At 45.4% G+C, this 16,370-nt stretch overlaps 1 protein-coding gene across 1 annotated transcript in view; it reads right to left on the bottom strand.

Moving 5' to 3' along the window:
* Positions 1-12,211, bottom strand: part of LOC112116569 (E3 ubiquitin/ISG15 ligase TRIM25-like) — a 15,518-nt gene extending 3,307 nt beyond the window's left edge. Inside the window, exons 1-5 of the mRNA XM_024214159.2 lie at positions 11,621-12,211; positions 7,954-8,049; positions 7,008-7,241; positions 4,351-4,513; positions 1,159-1,221 (exon numbers count right to left, since the gene is read on the bottom strand). Coding sequence (XP_024069927.1) covers positions 1,159-1,221; positions 4,351-4,513; positions 7,008-7,241; positions 7,954-8,049; positions 11,621-12,211 — 1,147 coding nt within the window. The remainder of the gene's footprint in view (positions 1-1,158; positions 1,222-4,350; positions 4,514-7,007; positions 7,242-7,953; positions 8,050-11,620) is intronic.
* Positions 12,212-16,370: the final 4,159 nt, after the last annotated feature.

Below are 16,370 nucleotides of genomic sequence, written 5' to 3'. Positions count from 1 at the left end.
TTTTTTTTTTTTTTTTTTTTTTAAAAGTACTTTCTCAGGTATTCTTAAAACTAGGCAAAGCTACCTGGCTTTAAGCCAGTTTAAGAAGACCCCTTTGCTCTATTCTGAATACAAAGCGCTACTTTTTTTTAATATGAGCCTGAACCCAGCCTGTAATTCTGCAAGTACAGTTGCAAATGATAGACTAGATCCAGTTACTTTATTGTGCCCACAAATCAAGTACTTAGGCTACTAAATCATATCACTTATGCCTGCAATTAGTTGCAGTTGGAAAAAAACATAGGAACAGACAATTATGCCTGCAAAATTAGAGATAACATTTCAAAAGCAGGCCCATATTGTTAACAACATGATCTCTCATCAAAAATACACTAATGATTAAAGGAACATTGTTAGGTTTTTTTAAAAAATACCCCTGCTTTATATTACACAAACTTTAGATTATTACAATTGAAATAAATTTTAAAAATCTAACTCCCCTGTTACTATACTCATTTTATTTTTTGCATTTCTCTCAGCTTAGATAGTTGTCAATTTCACTTTTTTTCCAGTCAGCTCCTAGTCTATTTCAAGTTCAGTTTTATCCCAGAATGCATTGGCACTTAAGTTTCAAGAACCAGGGAACCTGTTTCCATTAGAATTTCAAAACAAATCCATAGAAACATGGCGTTTGACTTCTAGTTTCTGTAAAACTCATTTTTCTTTATTTTTTTATTAAACCTAAATTTTGGGTTAAACTTGACCTGATGGTTACTCTGCGTCTATACCGAAATATCTCCTGATATCAACAGTAAAACTTAAGGTCAGGCAACCTTTGCTTTAGTCTGCAATTGTTTAAACAAGATGCCACTAGTAAACTGATTGGAAAGACGCTTATACGTTTCCTGCTTCGACGAACATAGGGTAGAATTGATTCCTGTAACGGTGAGGGCTAGTTTGGCCCCTGTCATAGTATGAGCCAAGGCAGCTCTAAACTCTAGCTGCAACCACCTCTATGGCAGACAGGGCCGGCTCTGGCTTTTTTGCCGCCCCAGCTCGCTGAGTTCCTTCAGTTGAGGACACACTCAACTCGAGCAGTTACATTACACCCTCCCCAGAATCCAGAAAAAGAAGACTGGGGGGAGGAGGGGAAAGGTCAAATGTGGTACCAATACCTACATTTCAGGAGGCTCTTCCTGTCCATATCCACTGGTATCACCTCATAGAGTTGCATTGTTATTCCTGTAAGTTGAAAGAGACACAGCAGGGGTTTATGCTGTTTGGGAAGCGCAGGGGGATGTGTGAGCTTTGGATCAGATGGGTGGGGTGGGCGTAAAAAGCCACCACCTTTCACTTGGGACCTTTATCCCTCTCCCAAAGTGAAGTGTTCTACAGGTTGGAAAATGTTCAGTTAAGATAACTGGCCCATTTTCACACGTCTCTGCATGTGTGTGTTCCTGACCAGAGCTGGACCCAGAAACCCTGAAATACCACAAGAGAAGCTGTTCTTACAGTATTTCCCAGCCTGGTCAGAAACCGTTTAAGTTTGTTCTCCTGAGATTTCTAGCAGTAGAAGCTTGGACAAAGTACCTGACTTTGGATGCGTATTCAAACTGAAACCTTGTGAAATTAATCCATCCCTATTGTGTGTGACCCTGACTGGGTGCACCCCCGTATTCATATCCTACACACTACTGTAATAATCTTTGCACAAAATGTACCTTGAGGTATCATTTGAAAACTAATAACTCAATGCTTGATAACCTCATGATGAAATGTATGTAGCAACGTTGTGTGTAAAGGTATGAAATCCACCCTGTATAATGTTAAAGCATATGTTCAAATTCACTTAGCCCTGATTAGATAAAACTGGTCAAGCAGGTCTTAACCACAGGTGTGTATTTACCTCAGTTTGCATGTATGCTGTATACAGTCCTCAGACAGTGAGGAAAAAGGAAGACCACAAAGAAAATCTGAATCTCAGCAAACAGAGGGGACAGAAGGAACTGCATGAACCTCCCCCACCCATTCCTCCCCCCGACTCCATGTCTCATTGCTCGGCTGGAAAGAACTTTCTCTAGGGGTCACACTCAGGGAAATGCATTTCAAAGGGTGACTGAACTCTAAAAGTGAGGGGCAAAAAGACCCCAAGTTCTTTCCCTATCCATCTCTTTTCAACCTAAGAATACAAAAGAAACAGCCTATGGACTTTGGGGGCAAATCCTGACCTGAAATTTGATAAGCAATGATACTGGGAACCTGTGGTAAGAACTTCACCTTGAACCACGTCTAGTCTGTTTAGTACTAGGAAGCGTTTTATCTGTTTCTTGTAACCATTTTTGCCTTTAATGCCTTATTACTTGTACTCAAAATCTACCTCTCTGTAGTTAAAGAAACGTTTTTGTTCTTTAATCAAAATTAATCCAGTGTGGGTAACTCCATTTGAAAGGAGCAAGTTGTATATTAGTCCCTTACAGGGACAACCAACCTTTATCTGGACTGCCCAGGAGAGGACTTGGACAGTGCAGAACAAAATACACATTTTTGGGGAAGGGCTGAGATTGGGAGTGTGGTGGAGTCCCCCTGCAAGTGGTAAATAAGCCTGGTGGAAGTCAGCATGTGACTGAAGACAGGCTGGCTAGCTGCAGTCACACACAGACACTCAGGGTGTTACCCCCAGCCCAGGTGGGAGCTACAGAAGTAAAGCATTAAGAGCCTCTAAAGTTGCAGGGCAGGGGTGACACAACCCCTTGCCAGTCTGGTTGCACCCCAAAATGCCATAGTGGCATAGTCAGCAGGATTTATACCCAGCTGGCTATCTGAAATGAGATTCACACTTTAAGCACTGGGGTCACAGTTTTAAGTGACAGGGGGTAGCCGTGTTAGTCTGTATCTACAAAAACAACAAGGAGTCTGGTGGCACCTTAAAGACTAACAGATTGTTGAGGTTGATGGATTTCCACTCCATACGGCTAAATTTAGTGCCTTGCATGGTGTCAAGAATCAGGGGGTAGCCGTGTTTTTGTAGATACAGACTAACACGGCTATCCCCTGATTCTTGACACCATGCAAGGCACTAAATTTAGCCGTATAGAGTGGAAATCCATCAACCTCAACAAAAAACTTGCACAGATACAGACAGACATCATCTTCCTCTCCAAATGCAAACAGATGGACAATCTGTTAGTCTTTAAGATGCCACCAGACTCCTTGTAGTTTTAAGTGAGACTCAAGTGTGGTGGCTGGGAACAGTCAAAGGTTAGTTTCTGTTTGCATATGTCAGATAAGGGAACTAGAAACAGTAAAGCATAAATAGGAGTGAATGCCAGCAAAGGATCGATAAAGCTAGGGCTGGCCAGGCTGGAGAAAACACCAACTACCCCCAGGTTAGCTGATAGCCACTGGAGGATGGTATGTAGAGGTAGTGGTGGAAATTGTCATAGACCTATTGAAGTGAATGGAGCTCTTCTGACTTACAGCAGTCGAGGATTTGGTCCTTGTGACTGAACTGGAGGGACAGTCCATTCTGACTGGAGCTAAAGGAGGGAGCCCCCATCCTGGACTCCAGCCCCCTTTCTAGTGCCCCAATCTAGAAGTTAATGGGAAGACGCTGGTGGCTGATAGCACATTCTGCAGGCAAAAGCATGAGCACTGAATGGGAAAGTGAGCTGAGGGAAACAATAGGACTCAGTGTAGGAACAAGAGCTGAGAGATGAGACTTCACAGGCTCAGAGTCTCCTCAATAAAACCCTGTGATGGAAGTTGGAGGTTAGTACTCCTGAAACTGGATACATGAAATTATGGGGAACAAAGTTGCTCAAAGCCAGTGGGTGACTAGGTAGCTAAGCAATTCAAGAGACTATTGATCAGATGTATCTTCCAGTCTCTTGCTCCATAAAGAGCCTCTATTTGGGCTCCCAATAGAAGGCTGGAGGTGCTAGATGCATAGGTGCTATCTCTGAATGCTCTGCAAAGCAGCATCGAGGGAGCCAACTGACCTATTGTCTAGACCAGCCAGATATAAGTTCACAGCCATTCTTGAGAGGAGGAGAAGGAGGAGTTCAAGGGAGGAAATGGTGACCACCCTAGACTGGAGAGGCAGGGGATATTTTGGAGTCCTGACCATGTCCATCCTGATCTATAGTCAATGGCAAAACAGAATTCCCCATTGAAAAACCTGGTGAGGGCGGGGTATTCCCCATTTCAGCCACTAAAAATGTTTATGCCATGGCCAGGACTGTGTGCTGGGAGATCAGTAAGCAGGATGCTTTCCTAGCCATCCAAAGGAACTGGAACGTGGGGATGCATTGCACAGAAAATCCCCCCTTTGGTGGAAAAACATGCAGATCTCAATGGAAGAAGCTCACTCACCTTTCGTGAGGATTTTATTGATGAAGCAGAGGCCAACCATCGATAGCTGAGCCTTCAGGTCACCCAGAGTCTGTTTAAGGCTGACAAAACTTGAGCTCTCCTCGCACTTCAGACTGACGATGGGTTCGGTGCAGGCTCCCAACTTCTTGAGCTTTGGGAATTCCTAGCAGGGCAGAAACTTTTTTTTGTTTTATTTTTTTTGTTTAAAACCTCCTCAGCATTCATTGAAACCAGGCCCCAGGGCGAGATCCTGATCCCCTTCCTTCCATGGACTCCACAGAGTGAAAGGGACTTCTTGGAGAGTAATGAGACCCTAAACTGGTGTAAGCGTACTGGAATCTGGCCCATAATGAATTTTTCTAACTCAGTGCTCTCACCAATCAGCTCTGAGGAAGGATCCAGGGTGTATGTATGAAGGGGTACATGTCAAGAGGACCCCCTGGCTTGAAGTGGTTTCCATCAGATACAGGGTGTACAGTTTGGTTCAATAGCTCTCAGCACCCCCATGATATACATTGTTCCGGGACCCCGGGCTGGGTGACATTCGCCTCAGTGCAGAGACCCTACTCTGCAGCCAATGCACCACTTAAGTTCCCCTTATGCCCTCAAAATAGGGTTTAAGTAGTGCACAGGCCGTGGCACAGGGTGGAATTGCCCCTTTCTGAAGGACTTGTTTGGATGAAATCACAGAATTACAGCCACTCGAACTGCCAGACAAGATCCTTTCCTCCATTTTGCTGGAGTCTTTGTTATCCAAGTAAATCCTCTTGGATTTCACTGAAACATTGACTTGTTTTTGGTGTTAAGAAAAGTTCCCCACTGCCTCAGAACATAAGCATGCAGTCTGGAAAAAACAAACAGTTGCGCTTAAAGCAAGGATTAGTAGCACATGTAAGCAAGAACATTAACAGCTCAATGTGGCTACTGTGATGGTCCAATTTGTTACTATCTCACTGTCCGATTTATTTCTAAAGCTAAAGAGGTTTTCTTAAAAACAAAGTGCGTTTTAAGCCTCTTTCGATTTGGGAAATTTGGCCTGGCTCTGTTAGCTTCAGTGGGGGGTGATGTTGATTTACCCTAGCCACGGGGCTGGCTCTTTGGAATTCATTCATTTGCAAGGTGGTTACGGTCGTGTTGCTTTGATTGTAGGAGGGTTCCAAACCTCCAAATGGAATTGTGGGAAAAAACTGCCCCTACTTTGTACCCTATTAAATTAAGAACCAGGCAGATGTTGGTTTACCCAGCATGACATGGCTTAGCTTTTTGGTGCACCATGTTCCTATTAGAAGATTCCCATCTGTTGATTTCCATATAAAGCCTGCAGTAAAATATGTTTAGTGTGTTTCTCTTGTTCCTACCTTCATCCCAGTTGCTCTGCAAAAACCTGGTGGTGTCTGACTGATGATTTGTATTGGTTACCTGTCTTTCTCTTGGCCAGACCAGAACCTGCCAATCTTAAACACGTTTAGTAATGAATTCAATATTTTGCATCGTTGGACTCCAGAGTTTTGGGTTCAATCTCTGCTGTACTGCAGACTCTGTGTGAATTTGGGCAAGCCATTTACGCTCTCCATGCCTTGGTTTCCCATCTGTAAAATGGGGATAACTCCTTGACTATTTGGCCTGTAAGTTTTCTGTGGCAGGGGCTGTCACGTTCTATGTGTCTGGGGTGCTAGGTGGTGTATGATGACTCCCATCTAGGTGCTCCTCTAATACAACTAATAATAGATTCACAGATTAAGGTCAGAAGAGGAGTCTTTGGTATCTAGTCTGACCTCTTGCATAACACAGGCCATAGAACCTCTCCCAGTAATTTCCGCCTAATGCCCCACCTTCTGTTTGAGCAGCAGCATCTCTTCTAGAAAGCTATCCAGTCTTGGTTTAAAGACTCTAAGTATAATCTGCCAGCCTTTAGCTAAAATAAAGCAAATGCAAATAGACGATCTTCTGCATTTGAAGTTAATTGTACCCCTTCACATCCATCTGAGGGCAGAAATGATACTGTAACTAATGTTAGTTTGTGATGAATAACGGTTGCATACCATAATATTTCCCCTTATGATACTCCTCCACATGGTTCTGTTTCCTTGGCTGATAAAGTGAAAATGATCAATAAAAATCGGTGCAGCAGTAAGCTACAGGGTGTTCACAGCTACTCTAATCTGAGGGTATGTCTGCACCTGGAGGTGGGGGTATGATTCTCAGCTCAGACATACTTGCGCTAGCTCTCATTGCTGGGGCAACATGAGTGGCAGGGATGGGCTTTCTGAGTACATGCCCATCTGAGACCCCAGGCTTATGCTCAGGGTGGTGGGAATTTATTAGCATGCCAGTTCTCTTCAAGCTACCATGTGCAGGGTCCTCAAGCTGGGAATCACACCCCAGCCTCTCCCAGCAGAAGGTGCTGTAAGGAATGATCCAGAAAAGCGGCCCGTGAGGCCCTTCTCAGCTACTCCAGTCATAGCCTCTACTCACCAAAAGTGGGTATAGGAAATTCACCACTACACTACTTCAGCTACAGGCAAGAAGTAAACTGCAGGGAGCAGTGGTTGATGATGTGGATGCTAAGCATGGGGCAGATCTCTTACGCAAGGACAACCGGGCCATACTGGTGGGTGCAGTTTACTGTGGTCACAGGGTGGAGGGGTGAACTCTACCTGCAGGAACTGTTGGTCACTTGCATTGTCAAGGAGGTCTGTCAGCCAGAGGTTCTGCTTGTTGAGGTCAGCAAGCTTCCCTTGCTTTTGCTGAATGGAATTCCCCAGCTGGACAAGGGCTGCTCTCTCCTCCTTGTCCAAAAACTCCAGCACCTTCACCTGCATTCGTTTGATCTCCTTTATAATCTCCGCAAAGCTTTGGTTCACCTCGTCTCTTGAGTTCTTGACCACTTTCTGGGTGGGAAGGACACACACACACTGCAGTCACTGATCTTTGTGACTCACATGGATTCAAGACCTGACATGCTGACGCACTCCCAAAAAGTGCCTCCCTCACTCTCTCCAAGCAGGTTCTGGGCGATTGGCTCAGTAAATAGGATAACGAGAGGAAAATGCGTCTGCCCTACAAGGATAGTTAAAGTACCTTGGGGCAGATTTTGCTGCCCTTAGCTCAAGCTGAGTAGTAGCTCACTCTGCAAGGGGATCGCTCCCATTGCCTCCTCAGCGTGTTAGGGGATCAGAATCTGACCCCCTTTGGGATCCTACCTCATAAGCTCCTTGGGACAGGGACTGTCTTTTGGTTGTGTTTGTAGAGCCCCTAGCACAGTGGATTGTGGGCCACCGTTGGGGCTACGGTGATACAAATGAACAATAATAAAAAGGAGTAACTTTGTTCCTTCCTTGGAAAATCTTTCAATATTTTCTGTAATGTACACAGACCCTCAACTCAATGGCATTTCTTTGCTTGATCAGTTACACAGAGAGACTCTAATACCAGGTACATCTGAGGGTAAAGACCCCCTTCCCCCATCTTTGGGTCTCATGTGATACAGTGGCTCTTGTTTCAAGATCCATCATATTAAAGACCCTTTGACCGTTTGATGTTTGGGAAATAATTTGGTTCATGTTGAATCTAATGTATTCAGAGTGGAAGCAGCAGTTTTACCGTGAGATAGATCACCCTCCCTTTGTGTTTGTGACTGTCTGATGCCATCATCAGGATCTGGTTTTCCACATTGGCTTGTACTCTCTTGGCCTCCACCTGGGAAAGGAAGAATGAACATATTTACATTCACTGTAAATATAGCATCACCCTACATGTAGCATTCCATGACTACACAAATGCAAAATTCTCTGCAGAAGCCACTGCTCACTGAAGAATTGTGCTCCCAAATCTCAGCTTTCACTTAAAAAAATCAAGTTCCGATGGTTGGGAAGACTTGGTAACCTGATGCAGTGTTGTCCTGAACCTGAGACCGCCTATAACAATAGTTCTGAGTTGTCAGCTACCCCCATTCATCAAGGGAGTGTTCAATCTGAAACCTAAAGAAGATAATTTACATATCCGTATTGTCAGTGAGTTATCTGCTAATCACTAACAAAAATATCCAGCTAATGGGCCAGACCCTCAACTAATGTAAAGCAGCATAAATCTATTAATACCTATTTTCCATTTGCATAGTGCTTCCATTTCAAAGCATTTTAGAAGCAGAAATCAGTAGGGCTGGTCAAAAATCTTCCATCAAACTTGGTTTTTGACTAAAAAAAATGCCAGCTTTCCATGGAATAAAAAAGGGGGTTTTCAATTAAAAAAAAAAAAAATCAATGCTTGAAAACTGAAATATTTTGATTCAGATATGCCCCAGCAGTGCCTTAAGGGAGAGGTTGTGTAGGTGCTTCATGCTGCCATTATGCACCTGTGGTCCCGGGACTCCCATGATGCACTGCCTCCTCCTCAACATTGGGGAGACTGTGATGCATTAAGGGAAATTTAGTCTGGTTGGGGAGCCTGGCCCATAGAAGAGAATACGGCCATGAAGTAACCAGACTACAACTCCCATGAAGCATTGCAGCAGCATTTCCAGATTGAAATATTTTGGATTTTGATATTTTTTGCACTGAAAAGTTGAAATTTCCTGGGGAAGCCCATTTTCTGGCCAGCTTGATGAATCACTTAAGTGCCTTTTGGAGTGGAATGGGGCAGCGTTTAACAGTGCACAGCTAACACTGCACAACAGGTCAGGTAGGAAAGTGAAAATTACCATGTCCACTTGAAACTGGAGAGGGTATTTAGATTGGGTGAATGTAACTGGTCAAAGAAAAAACCTAGCCAGGACACAGGTATAATGTCCCTAACTCTTATGAAATGAGGCCTTTCATGACCACAAGGAATCCTTGAATTTACATCTCATCAGAGAGGCGGCACTTTCAACAACATAGTCCTACACCCACACACCTTCCTGAGGTGGTTCAGTAGTAACCTTGAAGGAATGCCAGCTTCACAGCCTCTGGTAGCAGCCTGGGTTTCCTGGGTGGTCTCCCATCCAAGTGTGATTAACAGTGATACTATAATAAATGTACGATCAATTCACACGGTGCTTTACAGAACATGGCCTCGTCCTGCAAAAAGCTCCTTCTGCGCAGACCACTACACCCCCTATAGGGCCTTGAATTCAAAAGGTGCTCTTCTTGCAGGCAGGGAACATCTCTTACTGAACATATTGCCCAGGCTTCACCCTTCTTAGTCTGAGCTCTAACAAGCTCACAGCCCTGGGGCGCATGACTGCAGAAAGGCATCTGGCAATTTCTCGGCTCAACTTCCTGCTGATTACAAACCTATCCTATCTCCATTAATTTAATTTAATGTCTCCTAGAACTGGAAGGGACCTTGAAAGGTCATCAAGTCCAGCCCCCTGCCTTCACTAGCAGGACCAAGTACTGATTTTGCCTCAGATCCCTAAATGGCCCTCTCAAGGATTGAACTCACAACCCTGGGTTTAACAGGCCAATGCTCAAACCACTGAGCTATCCCTCCCCTGCAGATTCTCAAAAACCCAATGTTCCAACTGGCGCATTAGCCAAGCCTCTCCTTGGATGCTATTATAAACGACAGATTCACTGCAAATTAACTTTATTCCAAAGGAGCAGATCAACAAATGGCCCTGCTTTGGCTTCAGTAGTTTTGTTCTGTCTGTTTCCTCACGGATTGACTTCTAAACAACCAGAAACAGACCTGACAGAGGAACTCCTGCACCTCGGGGGATACTGGGCTATTTATTGCTACGTGCTCAGGACCAGCTCCTCATCTGCTGCAAGTCAGCAGAGCTTCCCTGATGGCAGTGGAGCTGTGCTAATTTACACTAGCTGAGGATCTTGGCCCACAATACAGATATAAAAGAGCAAAGGCAGAATATCCTGAGTTACAATCTGTTTCTGCCACATGTTTATGACTGAGCAAAAGCTCTCTTATCAATTCCATGGGCTCTTCCTGGTGCCCATAACAGGGCTACGTGGGCATCAGTTCTAAGACCCCTTCCCTCCAGCACTATCAGATCTCCGCAGAGAAGGCAATGGCTGTCGGGAATCTGATATGAGTGGTTGCTTTTGTTTCATGACAAGATGTGTGTGTTCAAATCTCATGCTTCAGCATGTCAGCTGAACTCCTTGCTGAAGCCAGGAAGGCGTTCTGCAGCCTCCATCCCTGTGTGTCTTTGCCCGGTTGGCCAGGTCCACTAAAGAGAGGTTTTGCCTTCTTCTGACGCATCAGGTGTGGCCACTGCTGGAGACTGGATCTTATGGGGAGTTGTTCAAGGGCATGTAGATGCCCAATTCCCATTGACTTTCAGTGCCTTTGAAAATCTTTGTCGCCGGGCATACGTGCTCCCTGGTAGACAGAGGCATGGACTGATTAGATCAGTTTTTCCTAGGGAATATTTTAGGTCTCCTATTCTGCATCCCAGATTATTTTAAATCACGGGACAGATCCACTCAGTTAGCAACCTGTTGCAGGTATTTTAGACCAGCTGCTCTGGAGTCAGGTACAAATTTACTTGCTCTCTCAAGAGAGCCACCTACTTTAATATCCCTGGAATTGCTTGCCCTGGAAGGAGACTGGGAATTGACTATACAGAGGGTGTTTCTCCACTAAAGACTTGATCTAATTCTCATTGAAATCAATGGACCAGACCCTCCGATGTGGAAAATCAGCATAGCACCGTTGATAGCTGATGATTGCACCCATAGTCATCCCATGGAGTCCAGTGGGTGTTGTATCAGGCTGTGAGTGAAGAAACTATTGCAGGGTTGGTTGTCCTTGCGATGGTTACACATCTGCATGGTGATGTGTTTGATTATTTTGGCGCATTGCGCACACGGGGCACCTTACAACAGTGGTTGTACCAGTGCATTCTGGGGGATTCCTGAAACACCTATCCCATAATGCACAGCACTGTGACTGAAAACAAGGGCTTCTGGGTAATTTTCAAAAGTGAAGTACTGCACTGTAGGCTGGTGTTAGAACTCTCTGAACCAGGACAGTTTCACATTAGTACTGGTTCAACCAGATGTCAGATCTTTAGCAGACACAGGTGTTGTAACTAATTATTATGAACAGAGTCCTGGGATGACTGGTTTGTGTGAGTGCAAATCTTTGCACAGGTGTTGCAAGCACAAGGGGTTCCAAAGAATGGTTCCTTGCCATGCTTTTTATGCAGTGTAGGCAGGTCTTTATTTTAGACCTAGATATCTGCTTTTCTAGAGGGCCCCACTCCTCTTCCTTATTAACCCCCCCTCTCTTAGTCTGGGCTCAGAGGAAGAGAGACATCCATACTTACCACTTTCCTGGCTCTCTCCTCCTGTAGTGGGATTGCGTCATGGTTCTTGTGCTCCTCTCGGATGCAGGTGTAGCAAACTAACCCACCCTCCGTCCTACAGTACAGCTCCTGCAGCTTGTGGTGCTTCTGGCATAGTCTGGCTTTCAGGTCACCCATGGGTTCCAGCAGCTGGTGGTTCCTGAAAGTTTTGTCTTCGTAGTGCAACTGGGTATGGTTTTCGCACAAGGAGGCCATGCACTGCAGGCAGGACTTGATGGACTTCACTTTCCTAGAGGAGCAGAGATCGCAAGGGATGTCATTTGGACCTGCCAGGGGAAGCTTGGCTGTCGCCTGAGCCTCCTCCCGGGTGAACTTTTCTGCTATTTCTCCAAGGCTTATATTTTTGCGGAGTCGAGGCCGTGAGCTGAAGGGTTCTCGGCACTGTGGACAGTAGGGACACTCCCCAATCACAGCTTGATGGTCCCAGTAATCCTGCAAGCAGTCCATGCAGAAGTTGTGTCCACAGGCAGTGGTGACTGGGTCTGTGAACACCTCCAGGCAGATCGGGCACACGATGTTGTCCTCAAGGAAAAAAAAATTTGTGTTGCTCATGGTGACAGAAGCCTCAGCTGGGATGCTGCCTCACAGATCCTGGTATTTTGAGCTCTGGGAAACATGAAACAGACACAGGTTTACTCCATTGTATTCACCTTTCAAGACCCTCTGTGGAAAGTGATTAATAGATTTGTAACATTTTTATTAAGCTAGATATTCTCATGTGAGAGATCATTAATAGATTTTTAAGGCAAGAAGGGACCATTCTGATTCTCTAGTGTGGCCTGGATGATGCAGGAGGTCAGAACTTCTGGTGGAACTCGGGCATATCAGTTAGAAGCCATCCAGTCTAGACTGGCAGACCTCAATTGATGGAGAATTCATAACATCCATAGGTAATAGGTGCTGGGGGTTCTGCCACACCCCCTGGCTGGAAGTAGTTTCCATCATATACTGGGGTTTACAGTTTGGTTCAATGGCTCTCAGCACCCCCACTATACAAATTGTTCCAGCACCCCTGTAGGTAAGTTGTTCCAATAGTTCATTTCTCTTATTGTTAAAAATGTGCACCTTATTTCCAGTGCGAATGTGTGTAGCTGCAGCTTCCAGCCTCTGGATCTCGTTACTCCTTTATCTGCTAGGTTAAAGAGCCCTTTCATTTCAGTTATTTTGCACCCCCACGTGTGTGTGTGGTTTTTTTTAAAACCATGTGGCCCTTCTCTAGTCCCTTTCATTTAAAGGTCTCCATGCACTTCCCAGACATTAATTAGGTTTCACAATCACTAAATCAAATATGTCATTGTCTCCAGCTTACAGATGTGGACACTGAGGCACAGAACAGTCGAGTGACTTTCTCACAGTCACTGAGAGTAGATCTACACTGCAGCTGGCCTGGGACAGCTAACGCAGGGCTCAGGCTGGGGGGCTGTAAAATAGCAGTGTAGACGTTTGGGCTGGCGCCCGGGCTTTGAGACCATGTGAGGGGGGGAGGGTCTCGGAGCCCAGGCTCCAACCCAAACCTGAAAGTCAACATTGCTACTTTATAACCTGAACCCCCTGAGCCTGCATCAGCTGACCTGGGCTCTGAGACTTAGTGTCGTGGATTTTTTTATCGCACTGTGGGCATATGAGCTGGGAATAAAAGTCAGGAGTCCTAGGTCCCGTGTCCTACTCTATCCATAGATGTACTGCTCTGTATCTAGGCAGACACCCTTCTGCCTGAGCAGTTCCTTTCTGTGGATCAATCTGCCTGCATGGGTCTTTGCTTGCTTGCTTCCTAGCTTGGAGGGCCTGTGGGGACAGCATGCTCTATTGCTGTGTGATAATAGTGAGGGAATAGTACAGGAACTCCTAATGTTGAATCCTTCTTAGCTAGGAGAAAGATGGTCACAATAACAGGACCAGAGACACTATGAGCAGTGTAAACAGTCATAGCTGGAGTTTTTCCCAGTAGCACCACATAAAGGTTGGCTACTACAAGTCTATATTTTTGAGATATTGGCAGCCCACCAAAAAGCCACAAGGGATCAGAGCAAGGGGAACATGAGGAAATGCAGGACCCCAACCCAGGTGTGGACTGTTCTCTAGCACAGTTGAGCAGGTGCAGAGACCATATGTCCCTTTGGAAAGCCTGAAGAAGCACAAACAGGCTACCTTGGAGAGGGCAAGGGACAACCCTCCTCATTCAGCTGAGATACTCAGATACATTGGGCTGAAAGACTCTCAGGGAAGAACTATTTTTTAGGACAAATTGAGTTTTGGACTAAATGAGCTCATCTCCCATTGCAATCATCGGTGACTGGCTTATGGCAGGGCTGAATTTGGGTCATTCTCTTTACATGTCAAAAAATGCCTGTAGATGATAGTTCATCATGTCATTACCATATTTTTAAATACATTAAATCTTGTTAATTCCCTGTAGAATATTCCAGTGAGTGGTAGGTGGTGACCAATCCAAAGACTTACAAAGTGAATGGATTTTATGGGCCTACCAATTCTGGGTCCGTGATCATTCTATCGCAAAGCCAGACTCTGGCAAATGCCCCATACTCACCTGATCTATTTGGATCTGAGGTCACTCATGCCTCCCTCTGCAAATGAGGAAGTGGTTACATGGCAGTACCAAAGGATATTCCCTGACAGTTGCCACTCAGAGCCTGGCACCGCTTCCAATGCCAAGTCACTGGTTGGTTTTTGTTCTCCCTGGCCCTTTAGCAGCTCCCCCTGAGGACTCCCTTCCAGTAGGCAGCCCTTCATGGGACAGCTAAGTCTTCTGCATGACATCATAAACCAAACTTGAGTTTCACTGAACATTCCAATTATGATGCCATCAGACAGTGTGATCCACTGGAGAGGCTGAATTGTACTCTGCCGTTTCCTTAGAAGAAGGGAGCTAAAATGAACCTCAGAGGAGCTGCACAGGGAGTGGACACACTAGACTGGCAGCAGGCACAGAAATGTGGCAGTGTTCCTTTCTGACGAGTTCTGCTTGTTAAAAGCTCTTGGGCAAAGCTCCAGACTGTAACTGGAGGCCAGCTATGTTGCAAACCTGCAACCCAACTATACTCCCTCCTCCAGGGTTCAAAAAAGAACTAGATATGTTCTTGGAGGATAGGTCCATAAATGGCTATTAGCCAGGATGGGCAGGGATGGTGTCCCTAGCCTCTGTTTGCCAGAAACTGGGAATGGGCAACAGGATGGATCACTTGATGATTATCTGTTCTGTTCATTCCCTCTGGGGCCCCTGGCATTGGCCACTGTCTGAAGACAGGATACTGGGCTAGATGGACCTTTGGTCTGACTCAGTATGGCCGCTCTTATATTCTACCTCCCCTACTGCACTGGATCCGAACACTCCTGAATGTTAGGAAACTTCAGAACTGAACTTTGTAGCCTATGCCCATGCAGAAATAGTAAGAGCTGTATGTATGTAGTAGTAAGAGCAGTATTTTTTTACACATGGGTTCACTTTCATCTCATGGTAGAAAGTAGCTCACAATAGATCTTGTAATATGGCTGCTGGGGGGGAAGCAAAGAAATGACTTGAAAACATAGAGATAAATATCTGGAATAGCTCAGGTTTGAGAATAGTTAATATTACAAGGGACAGATTGCATCCCCAGATTCCACCGAGTTGTGGTCTCCACAGCAACCCGCCTAGTGACCATGTATTTTCAGTCAGATGCAGCAGTATTAAACTGTTAGTTGTGGAAAACCATCTACCTGGTTGACAAAGATTCTGAACTAGTTTTTTGATACTGTACTCACACAAGTCAGAATCTGTAAAAGCTTGGACAATTTTATAGGTGCAGGTTAAGAGAATAAAAGCTGAGCAACTGAGGTTCAGTTATAAATGGATTTCCTGTTTTGAATTACTGCTTACAGGACTTGCTTTGTTGTGAATGTGAATGAAGGTACAGAGACAAGGTGGGTGAGGTGACATCTTTTATTGGGCCAACTTCTGTTGGTGAGAGAGACAAGCTTTTTGGCTACACAGAGCTCTTCTGCAGGTAGCTCGAAAACTTGTCTCTCTCACCAACAGAAGTTGGTCCAATGAAAGATATTACTTCCTTCACCTTGTCTCTCTCATCCTGGGACCGACACAGCAACACTGCATACAATGAATGTACATGCTGTGACAGACCCAGATCAGTGGGGTACAGGAGTCTGGTAGAGGGCAAATATACTGGTCACTGGATGAGTAGTTTTCTGTTCCCTGAGTGACCAGAGCAGGGGCTGCACTAGAGTAATCAGGAACCTGCTAGAACCAGTTAAGGCAGGCAGGCTAATTAGGACACCTGGAGCCAATTAAGAAGAAGCTGCTAGAATCAATTAAGGCAGGCTAATTAGGGCACCTGGGTTTTAAAAGGAGCTCACTTCAGTTTGTGGTGCGAGTGTGAGGAGCTGGGAGCAAGAGGTGCAAGGAGCTGAGAGGGTGTGCTGCTGGAGGACTGAGGAGCACAAGTGTTATCAGACACCAGGAGGAAGGTCCTGTGGTGAGAATAAGGAAGGTGTTTGGAGGAGGCCATGGGGAAGTAGCCCAGGGAGTTGTAGCTGTCATGCAGCTGTTACAGGAGGCACTGTAGACCGCTGCAGTCCACAGGGCCCTGGGCTGGAACCCAGAGTAGAGGGCGGGCCTGGGTTCCCCCCAAACCTCCCAATTGACCTGGACTGTGGGTTCTTCCAGAGGGGAAGGTCTCTGGGCTGTTCCCCAACC

This window comes from Terrapene carolina, unplaced genomic scaffold (genome assembly GCF_002925995.2).
Source record: "Terrapene carolina triunguis isolate 2854851 unplaced genomic scaffold, T_m_triunguis-2.0 Scaffold192, whole genome shotgun sequence".
NCBI classification, from domain to species: domain Eukaryota; kingdom Metazoa; phylum Chordata; order Testudines; family Emydidae; genus Terrapene; species Terrapene triunguis.
The sequence above is the reverse complement of the archived record's forward strand: the minus strand, read 5'-3'. Positions and strand labels throughout refer to the sequence as shown.